A 23172-nucleotide genomic window follows, 5' to 3' on the forward strand; every position below is an offset into this window, starting at 1 on the left:
GAGGCGTGGGGGGCGTGAGGTGTAGCACAACAGTGTCCGTGTGTAGTCCCACCTTAAACACCGGCTCTTCCTTTAAAACAAGATGTTGAAATCTGTCCCCTCATTCCGTGTCCGTACCTTTTTTATACAGAAAGCCGATGTGCAAAAAAAGACGCAGTATAATAATAACAGCCTGTGTGAAGGGGGTTGATTTCTATTGTAAAGACCAGCAGTTGGGTTCACATGATAGTGAAGTGGGACTCCTCACGGCTGGCCTGGTCCCGCCTCACAATACAACAAAAGGTTTCACTCACAGAGATCTGTTAACCCACGTGAAATATAGTTTCTCTCTACACACTTAAATCAGGAAACTAAAACTATTTTTATTCTACAGTAGCTAATAAATACATTACCTTCAATATCTGAATGCATCTTGATGTTTACAAAGCATCTAAACACTTCAAGATGTTGACCTTAATTTCCTCACAAATAGCAGAGATGACTAAATGTTCCATACGTGATAACAGTGGACTCATCTCCGCTGTTTACAGTTGTAAAGGCAGTGAGTACATAGCTCTTTGTTATGTGTATGAACATAAAACAAAGTCCTTGTTTTGATTGTCTCTTCACAGCTAAATGTCAGTTGTGCTTTTTGATTCCCGGAAAACAGCTGGAGACTCCACGAAGGGAAAGGAGACCTCATTTCCTCTGAAATGAAACAAAAACAATGTAGCAGTGATTTGAATGTTTCTATTGGCAACACGCTTGTCTTAGCTGAGGTGCAACTTATGATATAATGCAGTCCAACACAATACCTCAAACTGTGACCTTTGAAAATGACACGTCTCTGACTCATATTATAAAGACACATACATATCAGCCAAAGGGGAACCCACTTATTCTGTAGGTGGGCTGAGCAATGGTCATGTGGCTGGGATGGGGAGTTCCTAATAATGCACACAGGTGACATGACACCTTATTTGGTCAAAGGAGACGTGCGCCTTCCTTTTCTGCGGTACTCAATCTTGTGCAGAGGAGGTGTTAACCTAAAATGTGTTTATTTAGTAAACACACTTCTGAAACACTCACTGTTTTTGATTGTAAAAAGTCTGGATGTGCTTTGATTTTCTGTTTGAAAATCAGAAGCAAAATGAAAATGAAACATTACCACCAGATGTCGCCAAAACATTTTCTAATTTTACACATTGTGGCTTTCGCGTATTCATTTACCAACCTCGGCTTTTCAACGTCGTCGATTGTCTCGGGCAGCCTCACATTCAGCGTCTCTGGAAGCAGCAGAGCCACCAGGCCAGAAATGATGGCCACAGAGCAGATGATGACCTGAGGAAGAACGGTCCACACGTCCTCCAGCAGCAGGATGAGCGGAGCCACTAACACTCCCAGACGACTCGTGAAGTTGGTGTAACCCAAAGCGTTTTGCCTGGAGAGACAGAAGGTAAATCATAAGCACCGACTTTATTAATTAGTCCTCCATAGTCATGTGACCTTCTCTGTGTCTGCAGATAAGGAAATGTTCAGGACTCTTAATTTACCCTCGACTGAACTCATAATCAACAGATGCTTTAAGACTTTTACTACAAGTAAATCATTCTCCAAACTTCACCCCAATTACTTCAAAACTGAAATAAATAATTGACTCAAAATGAAGCGTAGAAAAAAATGTACTTGTCCTAAATTATTGATAATAATAAAATGATCTATCTTAGTGAATTGGATTGTCTTAACTGCTGGGTCTTCACCTAAATATTAAATTACAAAGATTAACTGAAGGGGAAGTCACACCTCTTTTACAACATGTGTTTACACCGTTCCGGACATTTTGATGCCTCCACGCTGGCGACAGCTGTGGCCTCAAGTCCGTTCCTTTCTCATCATATCTGGAGAACGCCATGACTGAGTTTATTCAAATTTGGCACAAAAGTCGACTTGGACTAAAAGACTAACTGATCAGATTTTGGTGGTCAAAGGTCAAAAGTCTAGGACACTGTGAACACGTCTTTCCCATTCCCGTAAATGTAATATCTCAGGAACACCAAGAAGGAATTTATTTAAATTTGTAAAAAAAAAACATCCACTTGGACTCAAGGAGGAACTGTCCGTGTCAAATGTCCAATCCTTTTGACCATAACCCAAGAATTCATATGCTATTTATGACAATTTCACACAAATGTCCACTAGGACAAAATGGTGAAAGTGATGACATTTTGGACTGACATGCATGTAAACTGCAACTCGACTGGTTGGCGTAGGCGCTCATTTTAGTTCCTATTGATATGATGCGAATGTAAAATACAATCATGTGAATGATGAACAGAATAAGGCCTTGTCAATGCAGCAGCTAAATGCAACTGTATGACGGTAACTGACCTGACCACTGTGGGGTAAAGCTCTGTTGTGTAGAGAAAGACGATCGTGAAGGAAGCTTCTGACAGGCCTTTTCCAAGGATGGCAACAACAGCACGCACATGCCACAGACCTACACAGAAGTACAGTCGATGCAACATATACAGTACAAGATAAGTGTGTAAAACGTTCAGCTAACTTTAAACAAAAATAAGACGGACACTGCTCATACCAATTCACAGTATGCAAAATAACGTAGATATCGACCCATGTGTGATTATCTAATTTCAGTAAAAGGAAATAATGACCTTGTGGTACAAACACGTTTATGGCGATGCAGATTCCTGTCAGTAACAGCGTGCCTGCTTGGCACTTCCTCCGTCCAAAGATATTAAGAAAGAAATATATCATCAGCTTGGCAGGGACTTCAATGGCAGCGTAGATGAAGTGTGTGAGGTAAATGTTTAAACCAAATCCACTGACGTTGAAGCTGATTCCATAATACGTCGAGGCAACTCCATACCTGCATAATGAATAACAAAACATTGCCTATTATGTTTCTGTAGCTTGATGTGTCTCCTTCCATACATCTCTATTTCTACTGAGGAGATTCAATTGATAATACTAATGTTTCAAGAAATAACCATTAACATTTGTATTTCCTTTTCATTTCGTGTTTTTTCGAGGTAATACCCACCACACAATCCCAGTCAGAAGAGTTAACCGTCTCATCTTCGGGGTCTTGATTAGGTGAAGGTATGTGTAGTTTTTGTCTTGCTTTTCTATGTTGGAGAGTGACTGTACAGAGGCAGAGAAGGAATGTTAAAGGGGAGGTTCACATTTTCTGGTCGAGCAAATCTTACATGCCCATATAAAACGAAAGGTTTTAGTATAATTCCCTGCATGTTGTTTTTGCCAGACAGTGTTTCTTTGCTGAGCTGTGACGGAGGGATTGCAGCAAAAAGACAGTCACTTGACTCAATTGATTTGGTTAACAGAACGCTGAAGAAACATGTCGGCTTCAACTGAACTTTAGAATGTGTTTTGCTCCTTCAGAGGAATGTGGATTTTCTCCATGGACTCTAGCAACACATACGCTGCACCAGAAACATCAGAATAATGTATTTATTCATGTAAAACATATACACACAATATACCCTGTATACAAAGCCATTAAACATCAAGCTCAAACTTACCTCCAGTTTTAATTTGGATGACACTTTTTCTCTTTTGTTGAACTTGGCACATTTGTCAAGGTAAAACTGAGCACTTTCCACTTTCCCATGGGCCAAAAGCCAGCGAGCAGATTCAGGAATCCACCTGCAATTATATTGAAAATAGTTGATAATCAGTGGACACTTGAAATAGGATATTACTGAAATAACACTGAAAATTACTGCCAACTAGTAGACCCACTGATTTTGGAGAGTCAGTGAATGGAATTATTTTTTGTCTCATTTTCATTTGCAGGTCAAGGTTTCCTCAGCCTCCAACAAGTGTGTTCAGATTTAAAACAAAAACTGATTTATTTAGTGGTACTTGACCTCATTGAGCTCCACATGGTGAAATGTCCATTTTATACTATAACGTGATGTGTTTTTACTTACCACCAGGTCAAAACGGCAAAGCCCAGTGGAGCTGTGACGGTCATGATCAGTGTGCGCCAGTCATTCACCAGGAAGGCAAACCCAGCCAGCAGCATGTTACCTACAGACCAGGACAGGCTGCCAATCACACCGATAAATGACCTGTGACTTGTGTCGACCCACTCGATGCCTGCAAGGTGAGGAAAATTACATAATCAGTTAGTAATAATGATAATAATAACAATAATAATTCAATGATAATACAGTTACTTTCTGTTTTAATTGCATTTCCCCCAAATCATAAACCTTAAATCTCATCAGGCCATTTGGGGGAAAACAAGCTGTGAACACAAAACATGACTTTCAAGCCAAAAATTCCTACTTAGTTAGCTTACTGAGAACACTGGAGTTGATGCCGATTCCGCTCAGTCCGAACCCAGTGAGAAATCTCAGCACCGCAAACAGAATGTAGGAGTTTGCAAACGCACTGGCGAAGCCAAACACGATGGCTATGATGTACGAGGCCAGAAGGGTGTTTTTCCTCCCATACCTGCAAATAAGAAAGGCTTAGCTTTATCTGTCTGACTGCAGATGTGAAACACGTTTTCTGCCACAGAGGATTTATTTGAACCCAAAACATAATAGTTTTCTAAAGAACCAAGTATGTGTGTTGCCTAAACTTAAGCAGATTTCTGGAAGGAAACACTTCTCCCAACGGCATCGCCCATCCATATGAAAGGTTTCACTTCATCATAAAAAAGTTGGAGACACACTTTTTATTCACATACTTATCACAGAGGAATCCAAAAGCAAAGGCCCCTATCATCACGCCAAAGAAGAAGATTGTGCCTGTGGTTTGTGTCAGGCTTTTTCTATCACAGACAAGGTCCCACTGGAAAAGCAGATCACGGAGAAAAGGTCATTAGATCATCTATTGGGGTAAAGGTTCTTTCCTATATAGCGTGGCCCTGAAACAACAAAACAAACATGACAGAACCATAAAAACACAGTGTTTGATGCTGATAAAAAAAACTCCTCTGTACCTCTGTTGCCAGGGTAGAGGTGAAGGTTGAGTTGTCGTAAACCCATCCACTCTGACACTGAACGGTCGGCAGGTCAGCGTTGTCGGAGCTGTTGGCTAAGAGCTGAAACTGAGGCTTTGCAAACATCTCACAGGATTTCGGGCCACCGTCTTCCCGCACAGGGAGGCTGACGGTCAGCCTCTGCTCCTGAGTTAAATTTCTGAAGAGTCCTCCAGCACCCAGCGTGCTGATGTCACAGCGGTGAGGAGGCACCGCGGCGATGAAGTTATTCAGGAGGAAGTGACAGGGCAGAATTATCCGAGGGGTGAACAGCAGGATGAGGATGGCGATTTGGAAAGGCCCAAAACCGTTGATTTCTTCCAGGATATTCTCAAACTTCATCTTCACCGTGCTGACAGTTTCTAGAAGAACACATTTAGAATTGCTCTACGTTGACAGAAGTAAAACACGAGGCAACTGTTTCAACTGCAATTAAGAAAAAAATGTAATTACTCACCTGCATAGAAATCTGCAAAGGATTGATGCACTGATAATTCTGCTCTGCTACCGTACTAATTGAGTTCTCTGCAGAGTTCTCTGTCCACAATGTGGTTCTCTTTTGGTGTGCAGGACTGGACTTAAGCTCTGCAGCCTTTTCTACCAAGCCAACTTGATCATTAACATCAGCATTACCTTTGGACATCATGAAGTTATATAACCTTTTAGTGCAAGTTGTTGAATAGATCACCCAATGCTGTTTCTGTGAGGAAGAGTGTTCTTTGGTTTCTGGCAAAAACAAGCACTTTGAGTTATCTTTGTCACCTCTTGGATGAGTATTTCTTTTTTCAGGACTGTTTCACTAAAGCTGCATGCAATGTCAACTAGTTTTAATTTTGAGAGAAATATTTATTAATAAGATGACCCAAATGACAAAACTGAGGGAACAAAATATGTCTATTGTATACAGCGAACAAAGAAGTAATTACAATAAAAATCAGCAAACTCCTCTTTATGTCAGAGGCTGAATTTGCCTACAAAATCCTTTCTTTTAATTTCAGGTATTTTTTTTATAACTTCACTGCAAAAAAGGACAAATACGCAAAACATTAGGTGTCAGACGTCTGGAAATGTTTCTCAATCATTCAACTGCTGTCCTCTTTGAGTTTATGCATTTCTGTGCGACTTTTTTTTGAGAGAGTGGTTTTAAATGCTACACATTGTTGTAGTTTAAAAAAAGGGAAACATTAACCAGAATGCATCACTGTACTACTTTGAAATGCAGTAAAGATTTTACTGACTGGATGTGAGGAACTGTGCTTTTTCTTATATGAACCAAAACTATTGATAAAGAAAACATTGGAAAAAAATACAGACTTTCTAAGTGGTTTAGAAGTTTCAATTTAGATGTTGAAATTGACATCTTAGCCTTGACCTTGGAAACAGCTTACTCAGAAAGTAATTAAATATTAACTTTTGCTTGTATCTGCACCTGTACTCAGAAAAGTAAACTCACAAAACGCTGATGGGTTGAACATGTAAAATATATTGGGCACCATACCTTCACAGAAGTCAGAGGGAAGTGTCTCCTAGAAGGAAGAATACAAAATAAAGCGCTCTTATAGTTCTTGAACAAACCGCACATGATTAGCCGCCGTGGAGCACTAGACGTTCAACAGGTCACAAGATGCACCACCTCTTGTCTTTTCTCCCACCGTACATAATGGCCAACAAGCTCAGCTTTGTATCACAGATAGGGTTGTAGAGTAAACACAGTGCTCATATTTTTATTGTTGATAGCGAGACAGAAAATGTTGGATGTTGGATTGTTGTGGATGTTGTCAGTATTGTGGAGTAATTTTTTAATAGTAACAATATTAATAATGCAAAAATATTGCCAAAAATAAGCACAGTAATAATAAGAAAAACACAAAATGTAAACACATTAGGAATATGTGTATTACAGTATATGGGTACATACTCTTATGTCTGTATTTATGTAAATCTGTGTCTGAATTTGAGGTGTAGAAGTGGATACAGATGTGAGTGTGTTCAGGTTAAACTTGGAACAAAGATAACAAGATGGGATACATTTTCCATGGAGATGTAATCTAGTAAGGAAGTAAGTTCGCATTTTCTTTAGTCATGAGGAAGATGTTTTGGCAAAGTTAGTTCCAGAAGTCAAAGACAGTGCTTGTCTTTGTCCACATGTAGATGTTACGTATGGTCACTACCTCAGCCGGCCTTTGCATCTTGTCCTGAGGTTGTCATACAGCGTCATGCCATCACAACAAAAGAATAAAAGGTACAGAACGTCAGAATCAAAAACAGCTTTATTGGCCAATATAAAGGTAGTATAGTGTGCCTTAATACAATAATAACTTAGATTACTATATGCTATAAAATAAATGTTGTGAACAGTCGTAGTAGCATATTATACTTTTTATGATATACTATACTATGTCTTAGACTATTTTTGATGACATTTTATTTATGACATAATACTATTGTTGTATATTGTATACTCTTTTTCTCAGTTTATAATGGCACACTATACTATTCCAAGACGTCACGTCTCGTGAAATTGAGGAAGAATTGGTCCGCCACAGTAACCAAACAGATTGACTGGTAAATATCCTCCAACTGATTCTCAGCCCAAATGTTTTTACCATAAACTGTTTACTGTATTAGAAATGTTTTGCGTCTAAAAAAGGTTAGTAAAATGTAGTCTTCATTAGAGGGCTGATCTATCAAAGACAACATGGTAGAAGCCAGTTAAGGTCACGCTTACATTGTGTGAGCACCGCTGTAGTACATGTTTCTGTCCACTAGATGACGATGTGTATTCATATTGATTGATGGGTGATGAACCTCAGCATGTTGCAGCTGGTCAAACAATAGCATTCAGACAGTAGCTGTGTAGAGGAACAGCTGGAATGTTTTAAGTTTCTAATTATTATCTCATAATCTCAAATTGCTTGTGTACAGTGATGAAAATGTTTAGATTTTTAGAACAGAATGAGTTCCCGGAGAGGATTACATATTATATGTTAAGGTCAACAACAGGGACAGTGGAAAGTAGGTGAAAGAATAAAGCATGAAAAGAAAAGTGCATAATAAATTGTGACCGTTTCGGATGTATGTGACGACCCCTCAACTCAATCGGTGCCTGTGTTTCCTGACATATATTATTATTTCTGATGACTTTTCCATGACTTGTTTTAACCTTTTGACCTTTTTTTTGGACTTTTTTGACGTACTATATAATTAATTAGTACTAGACTGTGTTTGCGACTTTTCTGTGTCTTTGGATGTATTCCTTTGACATACTATCCCATGACTTTTTTACGACTTTCTTCGATATGCTATACTATGACTTTTTTATGACCTTTTTTCAACTCATGTTTTTTTTAAACGTTTGATAGTATTACATTATTTATGACAGTTTTACTCGACTATGACATTATGACATTCTTCTGCCTTTTGTATGATTTTCTTTGTTATATGTGATGACCGCTCCACTCCTCCACGTGTCCCGGTGTCCTGGCTCTTCTTTGTCTCGAAGGATCGGGGTCGTCATCTTCATGAGTCAAACCTGTGACAGGTGTGGTTCCTGAAATAAAAGCTCTCCACCTTCCCACGGACACACGTCTCTTTTCTTGCTAGTGTTGCTGATGTCTTGTTTCGTTGTGTTTGTAGCAGTTCCATATATGCATTCTTACATGACAGATAACTGACTTCCACATTTGTTTTGTTATGTTGTAGATAAACACGTTTTGTAAAATTGACATAATTCACATTATCCTTTGCCTGAACTGGGGCGCTCCCACATTGCAACACTTTGTAATCGTTCTTTAGCGTCGCTAGCTTTTATATTTCTCGTCAAAAAAACTATTTTTCCAGGTGAAAAATGAACCAATTAGATTCCCAACAAGATAACGTCTATTTGGAAATTTACATTTTTGGAGCTGCGAGGAGCTACACACAGCCCGACACTTGCAGCAGTGACAGTTTGAACAAAAGCACTGTCGACATGTGTTTTTTGTACGGGCAGTTCAATCAGAAGAGACAAGTCAGATGAAGAAAATGTAATTGTTTTGCATTAACAGATGATATGTGATGACAAAGTCTTGACAGAGTCTTTGGCACTTGGACTCTACAGGGAGATTTGTAATCGAGGGGCGTCTGCCCTGAGCAGCAGCAAGATGAATCCTCCCCCTAGAGTCCAGTCACTGGTGGTGGTGGATGATAAGGCTGATAGAATGATGAGTTGATGAATCTGTGAAAACTGAAGTCTCTGAAATCAATTACAAAATGATGATGCAAGATGGACACACTTTTATTAGCTAAAACTGTTTTCTTGTATTCTTGCATCTTTCATACACAGCACAGTAAAAGGGCTTCCCATCTAAATGTATGTTAAGGTGACATTTAAAAGTTTTTTGAAATGTAGAAAAATGAGAGCAAGCAGCAAACTTAGGAATGAAAAGATCCGTCATAACGATCTGTGGACGAGGACACAACAACCACCAGCAACAAAGGAAATTGGAAGGACAAAAAGGATCGTGTGCACACTGCAAAAAATAATGTGAAACACCAACAGACAAGCTTTGACATGGAACCCTAAAGGGCAGAAGAAAAGAGGCCGACAGAGATCAAGAGACGACGGGGATGCAGCTGATACGAGATAGAAAAGAAAGCAAATGACCGTGAACTCTGGGTCCCTCGTCAACGTCATATACTCCACGAGGGTTGTCAGGGATAATTGAAAGTGAAGTTATTTTTCATCCCTTTGTGGGGCAAAAGCACTGTGTAGAACGGACTGCAGTACTATTAAATAATGAAATAAAGCAATATGAGCATGTATTGTGTGTATCAATAAATTAGAGTCTCTTTGTGGTCTGTAAATCACAGCCGACACCATTTCTGTCCCACATATTCAGCACTTACATAACTGGGGAACAGGGACAGAAAAATAATCTGTTTATATCCTGACCAGTAATTGCATTACTGGAATATAAGAGCTTGTTTATTTGCTCTCTAAATGTAGTGTTTTCCTATGTATTAATACTGGATATAATTACTGACCCTCTTTCCAACCTCGTCCTATTAAAAAGGCTTATTTTTGGCTCTTTTCCTGATCAAGCCAAACAGGGATACAAAGAGGTCAAACAGTGAGGAGGATTGAGTAATCATTGCATAAGCTCTTTGTCTTCATGCTTCCCAGATCAGAACAATTGCTGAAAATGCAATTGTGGGCTGGGGCGACTTGATTTGGCCTATAATTGTATTTCTGAATGAACTCTCACGGAAAAACAAAGTCAGAAGAAAAGACACAGGACAATAAGTTTGTCAATAACTGTATGACGTAAGATATCCATTGTGTTACTGTATAACAGAGAGGCCAAAGTATTCTGGTTCCAGTGTTGCCCAAATCTCAAATTTTGTTGATTGATTCATAAAAGGTCTGCCGTTGTTCTCGTGAATGTCTGTTTCCCCCAGATGGAGAAACAACCGAACTAATCAGGGTCACACAATGTGTTGTTGAGATTTACCCAAAACACTGTTCTCCGTTCAGATCATTGAGTGTTAGCAGACACGAGCCAATGGTGACAGGTATGCTATCTCACTACTAGCATAGCTAGCCCACGTTAACGCTGCAAGAGTGTGACAGAACCAAGCATCCTTGTGAGGAGGTGGAAGAGGAGGGGAAATAAGCCTGGAGGAAACCCTGTTGACTTGCTGTGATAAATCTTCATAAATCGTGTAATGCTCTGTTTTTGTTGAAGAGAGGTGATGATTCAACGTCATGGTCAATCTGGAGGCTGTAAAATGGTGGTGCTGTGAATTGTATTGTGTTAAACTGAGAGGTGTTTTCATGTTTAATACATTTTTTTTGTGCCAGTGGAAATTTTGAGTGAATCATTAGGGTTCCTCCTCTGGGGATTGTGAATATCTTCCTTTGGATCAAAGCGTTGGATGGAGGGTCATAAAGTATTCTCGTCCACTGTTTTGAGAGAAGTATTTCAAGAAAAGACAATTCTGACTGCCATCGTGACCCACTGACTTTCATGTTAATCTGAAAAAAACCAGTACACTGACTGCATACTTTCATATGTTAGAACCCGGACGTAGTCTCTGATTCTAACATGGGAAACTGAATGTTTGTTTATAGTGAGATTTGAGCTCAATCAGGGTTAAGTCCCAGTCAGAGCAGCTCAGTGTCCTGGGATTGGACCACAGCATAAACAAAGTGTCCTAGATAAGCATGTTGGACAGTTGTCCTGAGACCTGCTGAGGTCCCAAAGGACAGACAGACATATGTGTGGACAGAAAGGCAGAGGTTTAAACAGGGAAGTGACTGGGTCAGCTCACAGCGTGACCCAGCTGAGACGGGCTCTTCTTTCTTGTCTCTGTCTCTCAGCTGGCTGTTTGGTCGGAACACAGCAGGCGATTTCTAAGTTTAAGCTCTTACTTTTCCTAGAAAGAATTGAAAAGTTATGGATTTCAAAAAAAAAAAAAAAAAAAAACTAAAAGGGAGGTCTGTTAATTCTCATTATCGTAACGTGATAATGTTGAGTAATTATCAAAAATGAAAAATATCGTCAGTTAAGAAAAAGTAACTACCAAAGTTGAGAGGTCCATTGTTGAGACAACCTATTCATACATAATTGTTTGTGTGTGTTAGAGTAATTGTGTGGAGTTTATGTCTTTTTGAATGGTGTTTCTTGTTCTTCCTTATCATTTTACACAATATTCCTGCATGCAGCCAGACGGAGCTTTGTGTGTACTTGTGTGCAAAAGTTTGATATCATGTTGGATAATTGATCAGAGACTAATAATGTCAAAACGTATTGTGATAAATGATTAGATAATGACTAAATTAGACCGAACTGTTGATGCATATTTACACACATTAATTCAATCAGGAGTATGATGTTGCCTCATAATGTTTAGAAGTCTGCACTCCATGCACCAGCAGTGGTTGTTGCTACTTGCCGCAGAAGCTCTCAGAAGGTTTTGGTGCAGCGGGAATTGTTCTAGACTGCAGCAGAAACTGGATCAAGGCCCTTCATGTCTGAAACAAGAGGAAGCCGGTTTCTCCCTTTTTGCCTCCATCATGTTTTCCTGACTCCCCACCTAAGGGGAAACAAAAGGCTCTGAATCAGCTGGAACAAAGAGATGCAAGACGTGCGTGTGTATGTGTGTGCGTGTCGGTGCTGTTTACCTACATTTCTGTCTGAATCTCCATCATGCTTGTGTTGGCGAGCCCATAAAGTTTGGTTCCTGTCTTCCTGCAGAGGAAGGAAGAAGCACAAAACACCCAACAAACAAAGTAAAACTGACTATAAACCACCACACTCTCTGCCAGCGCTTTCCCAGATTTCCCGTCATCTACAGTAGGTTGCCACAGTTGTGTTCCTACGTTTGTTCATTGCCTTAACCGGTGTGACTTTTAAACATTAAAGCCACTCCTTAAGCTGTACAATTTAAACATCATGAGCTAATGTTTTAATTGATTAATAATGAGTAAAATAACCTGCTAGTCACTACATATTGTAATATATAATACTCTGACTTTTTATGACATACAGCGACTTTATAACTTTACTACTGTACCTTGACTTTTTATGACATGTTTATGGCATAATATTTTTCATGATTTATTTTTACAATATTATATACTATAGAGGCAATATAAAATACAAAAATAAGTATCCACAAATACAAAATATATCATTAATATATTTACAAAAAACATATTTCTGTAATTATTTACAGATTGGTATCAATTATCTAGAAACGGAAAGATTTCCGGGTTTTTTTGGACTAGGTTTAAAAGCAAACCTTATAGTTGTAATGGAAAATCTGTGATTGTGAATTAAAGATCATCACAGCTGCTAATGATATTTAAATCAGAACATAAATTAAATTGAGAAACAATAAACCACGCAGGAAGCCGATGAGGGAGGGTAAGATCAGTATGCTTTAATAATAAGATATCAGTGCATAAACACAAACTTCTTATCGGGTTAAATTCCCCATATAGTAATAACATTGATAACAATATATGATAATAATAAGATCAATACGGATTTTTAGCATATTAAAAAAATGCAGATCATTGATCAGCTAATATAACTGTACTGTATGACATTGACAAAAACAGAATACAAGTTGCTAAACATGGATCCCATAAGAAAAAACAAAAAAACCTTGTTGTCACACGAGACACAAGATGCTGATATTTTCTTTAAAGAGGAAGTGCAATGAATGAGTGGATCAACTCATGACACATTTTGTCACTTTTGTTTTTTGGGGAGGGGGGGGGGGCCTTCAAGCAGCACAACATGTTGAGCACTCGGACTGGTGATAAGCCTTCTAGGGTTTAAATAGAGAGATTAAGCCCCGCCCATTTTTGGGTTAGCATCTGTGCTACTAGCATTTGCTTTTTCTTCTTCTTGTTTACAGTTCTTCATTTTCGTAAAGATAAAACAATGTTAGAATACGTAACTACATCTCATAAGAGGCTTTAAGACTCATTGAGGTGTATTTCATAAAACCTAACAAAATATGTTTAATCTTTGTTAAAATGACTGGTTGTATAAATTTGGCATTTTTAAACAACAGCTAGTGGAGCAGAAGCTATCCTGAAGCGGGGGCGGGACTTCCCCTCTGCCTAGATTTTTATTTCTAAAATCGACTTCCATCTAGCCAACTCTTTCCACATACATTAACCCAATTTAGTTCAAATCTCATCAGTTGATAAAAAGTCCATCTGATGTGCTTTTCTTCTTCCATGCGCATGTTTCAGAACATTAAACATTTTAACCCTAAAAACTCTTTGGTCTTCAAAAATGTACTTTTATACGCTGTAAATCGTAACGAAAATAATGATTTAAAAGGTGCTTTGAACATGCTTTAAGGTGCTTTTCTGTAATCTAAACAACTTTCTATAATTGATCATTATACAGAACATATTTAATACTATACATAATCCTGCAAATAAGAGTATTTAAATTTACTTTTAACATTGAAAAAGGAAGAGCTTTGAATTTGAGCAGGGATAAAAATGCCCTCTTACCTAAAGTAATTGCTGACATATCAGGAGAGAAAACCAAATTTGGCTTTTGAGTCTTACAAGAAAGTGAAGGTAGAGGGGGAGTGAGAGTAGCAACAGATGAGTTATATGTCGAGTGGAGGAGTTGAGGAGATATGCATCAGTGGGCCGGCTGAGCAGGATCTATCTCTCTCTTTCTGTCTTTCAAGTCGACATCACTTCTTTTCATTCCTCCTTCATAACTTCTCAAACTGTTTCTCTGCCCACATCCCCGCTCAGCATAATAATAGTCTCCAGTCCTATCAAACATCATGTGGTTTAGCTGGCTTGATTTAGTCTTCTACAACCTGGAGTTAACATTCATAGATTTGGCCCTATTATCATTAGATGTAATAGCATTTTAGTCACTGCCAGACAGCTTTACATACGTCCTTTCATACATACGTCCTTTCAGTTTAAACACTGAAACAGATTTGGTTATAGCCTTTCTAAACATCTGCATCATCATGTTGCCTTCCCCATTTTTTAAGGCAAACTGTGCAGCCTGTATATTTACTTATAAAGATAAAATTCATGCAAATTTGGTTTGCAGAGTGACGGTAATCGACTCTCAACACGTGTGTCAAGCAATCTGCTAACTTTGTCACTGCCGTCCCCTCTGGCCTTTCACCCTCCCCGGAGAACTTTTACTGTACAGTCAAATCTCTCTCAACCAAACCAAAGTTTAAAAGCAGCTTCATCAACAAACAGGTTGTTGTTTTGATGAGCTGGGGAATCCCTTCCCTTAAAAACCTTTCACAAATGTGAACTTGCTATCACCAGGGGATCTACAATGGGTTCTAATGTGGTTCTACTTTGAAGGCTTCCATTGTATGTTGCCTGACCAGGCTGCTGTTCTATCTGGATCTAAATGAATGTATCAGAGGAAGATATTAAGAAGCTGTTGAATACAAAACCTGAGGGGTTATTCTAAAAATATCATCCCAACTGTGACATTGTCTTCCAATGTACAAAAGTTAAGTGGACACAACAAAATACTAGCTGGTTGTTAACTGCCGGAAAAACAGTTACGGTGTTTCAGATACTATGTCAAGTTGGGATTTTATTCAATAATAGACTCCAGAGTCAAAGGAAGTTAACTGTGCGCTTGAAGGGCAAACTCATTATGTGTTGGGACAAACATAAGGCACATTATAAGGATTAAAACACTTTAGACTTTAAAGAAAATGTCAGCACAACAGAAAGCAGAGAACATCAAAATATAGAGTTAGGATCCAAGAGATGTTATACAAAGTCTAGAAAAATGACACATACATGTCTATGAAGCACAATTTGCTTTTATATATGCAACTCGAAAACTATGATTAATTATGTGGCAACTTCACCTTCTTTACAATATTCAAAATGCTACATATTTGAAAAGTGAAACTGATTCATTTTTTATCTGAACTTTTTTTCCTGTTGTTTTTAGTTTTATCGTCTTAAAGCAAGAACAAAAAACAGTATTGCCCAGCCAACAGATCCAATAGATATTTCAGCGATAGAATATTTAAGGGCAAAACCCTGGAGGGAAAAAAAAAATTCCACAACACAGAAACAGCACGAGAGGAAACTGCACAGCGAGGGATCTGATCCATCTGCATCTACGGGGGTAGATAAGGACAAAGTACCAGAACACAAACACTAAAAACACTATCTTCAACATTAGTTGTCTTTAAATACGTAACGTAATATGTGAACAAAGATCTATAATTCATTCTCTCTTAAGTGGTCACCACACAAAGACGATTACCTCAAAAAATAGAGTGAGATTAAGAAAACATACTTTGAGTGTACAGGAAAAGGAGAGAACAGAGAGAAATGGTTAACGTGCCTCCACAGAACGCATACTGTCGGTGAGATTACTGACATCATTTGGGTGAAAATTACAGTTTGTAGTTTGAAAATAAAAACTCTGACCTTACTCCTAGTTCATAGTGTATTAGGTATACTCATAATAGTCTGTATCAAAGCTTTCTGATATTGGCGGCCACTCCTTGTCATGAATTACAATATAAACTGGCCTTGTCCTAACCATACAGAATAATACATACACTTCAAGTCACATCACAGGCTGCTGTACTGCACTGAAACTAAGGCTGCTGCTACTATGTACATATGTATAGTCTGAATGGGTAAGTGCTTATGCAGTTGCTGCTGCCATCAACTTTAGACTGATTGGTTTGTGCAGTGGTGTGGTGTGCAAAGAGGGTGAGGGGAGCAACCTCCGCTTAAAAGGGACACTTAAATGATTCATTTTCTCGCTAATATCACAACAAAGGGGCAACTGAGGTTACTAGAACCTACGCAAGTGGCAATCTGATTGGCCAATCGTCCTTCGGATCAGCCAAAGTGCTCTTTCGAGCCCTCTTAGTGCATCTCTGATTAGCTCCCGTGGCTCAAATGCCCTTCAAAATACGAACCATTCTGTTACTATGTCTTTGTGGCGTAGACACTTTGTTTCCTGTAGAAATGTATCAGAAATGACTGGAAACCAATGGCTGCCTGGAATGGTAGAAAAAGTACACAACAAAATGTAAAACCACATAATCTGCATGTGATCAGGTTCTGCAAAACAAGCTAATATATAATTGATCTCTAGTTACAAAGCCTAAAGGATGTGATCTATTAAGGGCAACAAATAAAGCTTAAAGTAAAACTTTCATTCACAAGAGGTGTCCCCTTTTTCCTCCCCACCCCGGCTCCTTAGATCGTCTGTGCACACCACTGGTTTTTATGGATTTCCTATGTCGCGTGAAGTGTGTGCAAGTCTACAATATGTAATCACATGAACTATTACTGTGTGCGCAAGTCAGATCCTTTGTGCAAGCTATCGGTGTGGTGAATAAGGCAAGCTTTGCTGCTGACTATATAAGCGTTAGCTCAATTAAATAATTGCACAATAGGAGAAAAACCCTGTAGTCACACAAGCTACTTACCTGACTGAGAAAGTCAAGTGAGAGAAAAACATGTTTGGATAAATAAAGGACAGATTTAAGAAGAGAAGTTAAAAAGGAACTTACAGTAGAATACATGTCTTGCAATATATGTTTAGTGTGTCTGTGAGTTTGACACAAGGAATAAAAGAATCTGGTCGGTAGAATAAGAACATAAAACAAATGAGGAAAAGTAAAGCAGTATTGGTATTTCCTGTTGATTGCAATGACCTGGAACATCTGATAACAGCTCAAATATCTGAGTTCTATCGCAGAAAAATAGAGTTATTATAATAAGTAAAATAACAATATAATGCATATGTCATTACAGTTGACTCAAACAGAAGTAATGCTACCGTGAAACAGACTCCTGAATGATCAAACGGCACTACTTTGATAGTTAAACAGAGCAGATGATGGAGATGTTACGGCGACTCACGGTGGGATGGATTCAGGCAAGAACAGGCAGGTTAATGGCTGTTTAAGTGTGTCTGTCTGAACATGCGGAAAAGGCTCGAGGTAAGTATCACTTCTATTCTGATTCTGCTTATTATTGGTAGAATGAAATAAAACCTAAACATGATGAAAAAATGAAATATTCTCTATGTTGTCATGTACAAGTTAAACGTTATTTCTACTTCAGTTGGACATCCTAATATAGGTGATTTGGGATTTTTGGGAGCTTTATCTTTTCAATCATAAGATAAAGCTTTAAAGAGAGAAATGCTTTAAAAACTAATTCCTGGTTGTTTTAAATCTAAACATTGCTACAATTCAGAACAAGTTCATGAAACCCAACTTTGACTTTGACAGAGACTAAGAAATTGGCTGGGTTTAATTGCTGGTTAGATATTTAAAGTGAAAGAACACAGTGTAGTCTAGGTAGTATAATACTTCTCCTCTGAGCTAGTGGGTTAGCTGCTAAAGAGAAGGCAGGTCTGGGAACTGAGCTGCATAGAGTTCATATCAGGGTGTAGGTCTGTGACGGAGACCGGGCCTCGATAAGACGGCGGTTGAAGGTTTGAATTCCCATGCCACAAATACTCATTTTTTTTTACCAAAGACCCGAGTTCAGCCGGTGCTTCTGAACACAGAGACGTCTACGGCCAAACCCCGATGACCGGCGATAAATCCCGGTGTCAAGACTTTTTGACACGGACAGAGTGTTGCATTATTTTTACTCTGTTAATTGTCCCGCGTTGACCTTTTTTCCACCAAGTGACGCATGTTACTATATATGTGTGGGTGTTCAACCCGTATCTGATTTGAGTCAAGAGCGCCAGGAAAAAGACCGTGACCCTGATATCTCAGCTTTCTTAGATGGTCTAGGTACAGAACTATAAAAGGGACAGGGAACAATAGTGTGGGCTGAGCCATATAAGCTAAATAAGGCAGGATGTGGTTATGAATAACATTCCCTATAGGTAGCTTAGCCCCAGGGCTCTCAGAAGGCCCAGAGGTATGAAGGTAAAGAAAGGCTTAGTCTTGGGCTGCAGACTGAGGCTTAGGGTTGGGAATAAGTCCAGGTCTAAGGCAGGTTTTGAATCTGAGGGCTCTAGGTGGCCTGGTCCAGGGCTCTCAGCAGGTCACAGCCCTGGAGGAGGTACAGGCTGCCCTGCAGCGGGACGTTGACCTCGCAGTCGTAGCGGGTCAACTCCGGCAGACAGGAGGGCTCAAACGTAGGGCCCAGCAAACGGCTAGCGATACCTAGAAGATGACAGAATGACAGATTTGTCATTTGATTTGCTGTTATTGTCGTGCAGTCTTTGGCAATGACATTCTCTGTTCTCGGCCTCTTTCCAAAAATGCTCACATGCACATAAAAAGAAAACCACACAAGTAAAAATGAGAATCTAAGACTAAACATGAAATAGTAAACAAAAGTTTATATCTGTGTATCAATGAGTAAATACAAGCAGGCAGGCAGGTAGACAGTGACATAAGTAAGCATCTGAATGTGTATGAATATTTTCTTAAAACAAGTGAAATAAATCTTCCACTCCATCTCTACTTTGGATTTCTGAAGGTAATATTTCATGGTTTGTCCAGTAAACACTTGAACAATATATACTGGTCCCTTGATTGTCTATTTGTCATATCCAGAGTCCGTAATAGATGGTAAGAGATCAGAGTTTGTTGCTATTTTATTTGCCCTGCAAAAGACATTTGACAGTTTTAATTTCTTTCGTACTTCTGGACGTATTTTTTAGCATTCCCTTGATCCGATAATTACTAATCTTGAGCTTCTTCTGTGCCGTTTCAGTCACAAATTCCAAAGGGGCGTTTTGACCTGACTTTAGCTCCATTCCCAACGACACCGCATCTGTCTCCTTAGTTCCGCCCTCCCATTTATTTCAGGCAAATAAGTGTTTTATATATAAATCTATCTTTTTAAATTTAGCTATGCAACATAGAATTAGAAGTCACAGGTAATGACTGGAACAAAAACTAAAACAATCTTGGTAATATATTAAATCTAAGCGTTTTCTCCCCATCAGAGCCAGAGGTAAAACATCCATTAAACCAAATCCATCTTTGTCTTAGTTTTCAATTTCCCAATAGTTTGCCTTAAATAGCTTTGGATTGCTTTTAGTGCATGATATAAAATGTAATGTTCTTCTAATATTGTTAGTGCCTTACAAGGAATAAAACCACTTTAATCCGGATTGATTCATTTGGTCATATATCTCTGCATTCTTTGTGCCAATATATTCGGTAATATTCGTAAAGTCGTTGAAGAGCAAGCTAGCATGCCTCTATTCCTCCCATGAAGTTGGATTTTTGCCCTTGTAAGACTGAGAAGATGGCTTCTGACAAAGACTTAGGGTTTAGTTAAAAACTTAAGATAATACTGGTGCAATGGTGTAAGAGTTTTTATAGAATTAGGTATTTACTCTAATGAAAATGGCTGCATATGTATAGATATTCTGTACGTCTAAAGGTGTTTCGGGACCTCCACTTCTTGTTTCTGCATGTATTAAGTCCTTTCTCTGCCTTCCACCATCATGTCCTTCAGCACGAGTGTGTCCTCCGTTAGTGTGGTGAACGTCCCTGATGCCAGATACATTTTTAGCTGTGCAGGATATGGGGACTATGCCTAGTGTAGTCTTGATTGAAGTAGACGTTCCTTCCCTCAAAATGTAGTCTTTTGTTTCCGTGCTTGCTGCAACGGCCGCTGTCGGGGGAGCAGTGTTCTCTTTCGGTTTGGCGAACAGCGAGAGGTGTGTTCTTTCAATACAGATGTCAATGCCATCTGGACTTTGTTGTCACCAACTTTTCTCAGATCCCTGTTGGGATGCCATGTATCCGTATTGTTACGCCTCGACCTCGATTTCAAGACCTTGATTTTGCACTTTGCAAATAACTGAGGTAGAAAGGCGACCAATCGTTCCGCCGCGCTGTCCTGTCTCCTGTATCTTCCAGCCGTTCTTCCATATTTACTGTTCTTTCCACAAGTTCCTTTCTGTTAGTCTGTAGTCTTCCCAGAGCCCTTTTTTGTTGTCGTTAACCACTTCTATGTGCTCTTGTCTTAGCCTGTCTATCTCTATGAATATTGAGTCTTCATCATTTGTACTGCCCTTCTTGCCAGGCCTCCCTTTTCTCTCCATCTCTTTTTCTTATTTGGCTCACTTTCTGTCAATGTTGTTTTAAAGAGCTTGTTTTAGTTGTTGTTTTTTGTCTCCTACCACATGACCCCACCTGGAAATCGCAGGTTCTCTTACAATCACTTGATATGGACATTTTTGTGGTGTATTAATGAATAAGTAAGAAAACAGTGCCACTGCTACATAGTGATATAAGTTTCTAGCCAGTTTAACACTGTGGATTGTAAACAGTACAGACAGGTCAGCTCACCCTCACCTTTCCTGTTTCCTGGATACTGACACTTCCTGTGTTGCTGCACAGAGCTGAGACATGAAGACATGCTGCCGGGCATCATCCTGCCCATCTCTGACGGCGAGACAGAAAAACACACGTACAGTTGTTGGGTGGAACAGATGATGGTGCAAGATGTTTTTTCCACACACACAGACACGAGCTCATACCTGCCAGTGATCCTGCGCTGAGGGAGCGATCCATGGCGGCACAAGTGTCACCCCTCATCTTCTTCCATATGAGTTCTGAAGGCGTACTTTCATCCTGAAACACAATCACGTGTCCACAACAAAAGAGTGAATTCCCGAAACAATTCAAGGCACGCAACTTTGATAAAGTATAAATGATTCAAGGTTGTCTTATTTTACAGTTTGTGGGTTGGTAGGCACTCCACAAGCACTGAAAAAGCGTGTTTTTCATGATACTGTATGTCGACTTTAACTTCAATGGTACAACAAATACTGCATCAGAGAAACTCACCACAGCCATCTGAGTGAAGGAGCGCTTGATACTGTTGGCCATGGCCACTCTGGCTGGACTCATGTCTCTGTAGGCTTGCACAAAGTTGTCAATGGACCTGCACACACACACATGTACACACACAAACACATTTAAATTTGATGTCAAAACAGCCAGCCGCTCTTAGATTGTTCTGTTCTACAAACAGGATTGATTAACATCGTATTGTCTATTTTTTATTGTATTCTTTTAGCCACCCTCTTAACTTTGCATTTTAATCAATTCATTATAAATAATAGATTGGGAAACCTAAGTTAGGTATTAAAAACTTCTCTGGTGAATTGTTGTTTTGTCTAGGTTTAAAATGTGAATGTTCGGACTGCGTTGATTGGTACATCACCTCTGTTTCTGCATGAGGTGTGGCATGTTCTGTTGGCAGGACGGGCGCTCCTCTCCAGACAAAGGGTCCATCAGGTACGCCTTCAGAGGGTCCGGTGGCCACTGCAGATTTTGCCTGCCACTTATGGAGGACAGAGGGGTGCTTGCTGGAGCCTGGAACGGAGAATTCTGCATGTGCCCCATTATGCAAGACCCTGCACGGGAGTCCACGGCCCCCTGGCTGGAGCCTCTCTTCTCCCCCGCGGCCCAGGACGCAGCTGGCTGGTGCTGGTAGTGGCCTTGGTGCTGAGGAGGGGGGGACAGGGGCCGGAAGAGGCTGGCGATGTTGCTGAAGCTCCCCTGGGTGGGCTGTTGTGTTTTGGCCAGGCCGCTGTTGCTCTCAATGGATCCCGCTGGACCCCGCTCTAGGGACTCGGACTCTGTGATGATGGGATTCAGCTGGAAGTCCTCGCCATCCATCGGGATGTAAGGAGCCAACGTCTCCAGGTCCAAGTCACTCAAGTCGCTCTGGGAAAGTGAGAAACGCCGTTATAGAGCGTGTTAGACTAACTCGCCAGATATACAGCTGTTGCATTAGGTTTTTCCTTCAACACGAGTATAATCTTACACATGTCGAAATAAGCTTTTGCCAAAAAGGAAGAGAGACAAGGAAAGCCAAGTTTTTATATACTATATACTAAACATATTAATGGCACACGCACGTCAGTGTTTGCAGGACTGTTTCCCTTTGTGTCCAGAGAAAACAGCTTCTCAGTCAGCTCCACCTTCAGGTCGCTCTCCACTGAGCTGTAGTAATCACCTGGGCTGCTGGGCTGCAGAGGTGAACGAGAGGAGGAGGATGGAAGAGAGGAGGATGATAAATGGGGACGAGATAGATAGAGGCGACATGTACAGAAAGAAAGGGACAACACGTAAGCCAAAGGACAGTTTAAAAAGAAAAGAGAAACAACCAAAACAAAGAGAAAGAGATGAGTTTCGACAAAGGCACTATTCACTACTAAGAGCCTGTTCCTTCCAAATATCCACCCCCGTTATTCTCACACACATTGCCCACAGTTGGGGACCTTCAACCCCACAGGCCTCACTGAACACAGAAAGAACAAAATACGAAACAAAACACAAGCAGTCGCTCGCTCACTAACTAATTACTCCTTTCAATTTAACATTCAGTCTCTATTAGTCTCAGCTTCCCTCCTCGTCCTCACCGTGGAGCAGCTACTGAGGCTCGGAGTGGCGCTGCCAGGTGGCGGATTCTGCTGCACAGTGAATGCACCGGCCATGTTAGCCATGTCCCTTGGGACTGACACTAAAGGGGCAGGCTTGTGGCTCTCGCTGGACCAGGAAGTAGGTCCCGGAGGGAGCATAGCTGCGGCAGACACCTGGGAGTATCCTGCAGGCTGCTGGGGCTCCTCGAACTGAGGGCCATCTGCAAGAAAGAAGAAGACATCAGAGTT

The 23172-nt window shown here is 40.0% G+C and overlaps 2 protein-coding genes across 2 annotated transcripts in view; both read right to left on the minus strand.

The window, feature by feature from the left end:
• Window positions 1-218: 218 nt before the first annotated feature.
• On the minus strand, window positions 219-5353 carry LOC306702722 (solute carrier family 22 member 7-like; the record flags this gene model as incomplete). The annotated part of the gene is made up of 10 exons (XM_079168376.1): window positions 219-264; window positions 1214-1420; window positions 2368-2476; window positions 2652-2866; window positions 3041-3141; window positions 3540-3663; window positions 3951-4119; window positions 4325-4479; window positions 4718-4821; window positions 4973-5353. The coding sequence occupies 10 exons, from the start codon at window positions 5351-5353 to the stop codon at window positions 219-221; spliced, it is 1611 nt and encodes a 536-aa protein (XP_079024502.1).
• A 7559-nt stretch (window positions 5354-12912) lies between these two features.
• epas1b (endothelial PAS domain protein 1b) overlaps window positions 12913-23172 on the minus strand; it is a 40879-nt gene continuing 30619 nt past the window's right edge. The window contains exons 10-16 of the mRNA XM_079169107.1: window positions 22924-23144; window positions 22420-22530; window positions 21720-22225; window positions 21341-21437; window positions 21031-21124; window positions 20846-20935; window positions 12913-18691 (exon numbers count right to left, since the gene is read on the minus strand). Of these exons, the coding sequence (XP_079025233.1) occupies window positions 18540-18691; window positions 20846-20935; window positions 21031-21124; window positions 21341-21437; window positions 21720-22225; window positions 22420-22530; window positions 22924-23144 (1271 nt within the window). The 3' untranslated portion in view covers window positions 12913-18539. The remainder of the gene's footprint in view (window positions 18692-20845; window positions 20936-21030; window positions 21125-21340; window positions 21438-21719; window positions 22226-22419; window positions 22531-22923; window positions 23145-23172) is intronic.

The sequence above is a fragment of the Pholis gunnellus genome, assembly GCF_910591455.1.
Source record: "Pholis gunnellus genome assembly, chromosome: 11".
Lineage (NCBI taxonomy): Eukaryota > Metazoa > Chordata > Actinopteri > Perciformes > Pholidae > Pholis > Pholis gunnellus.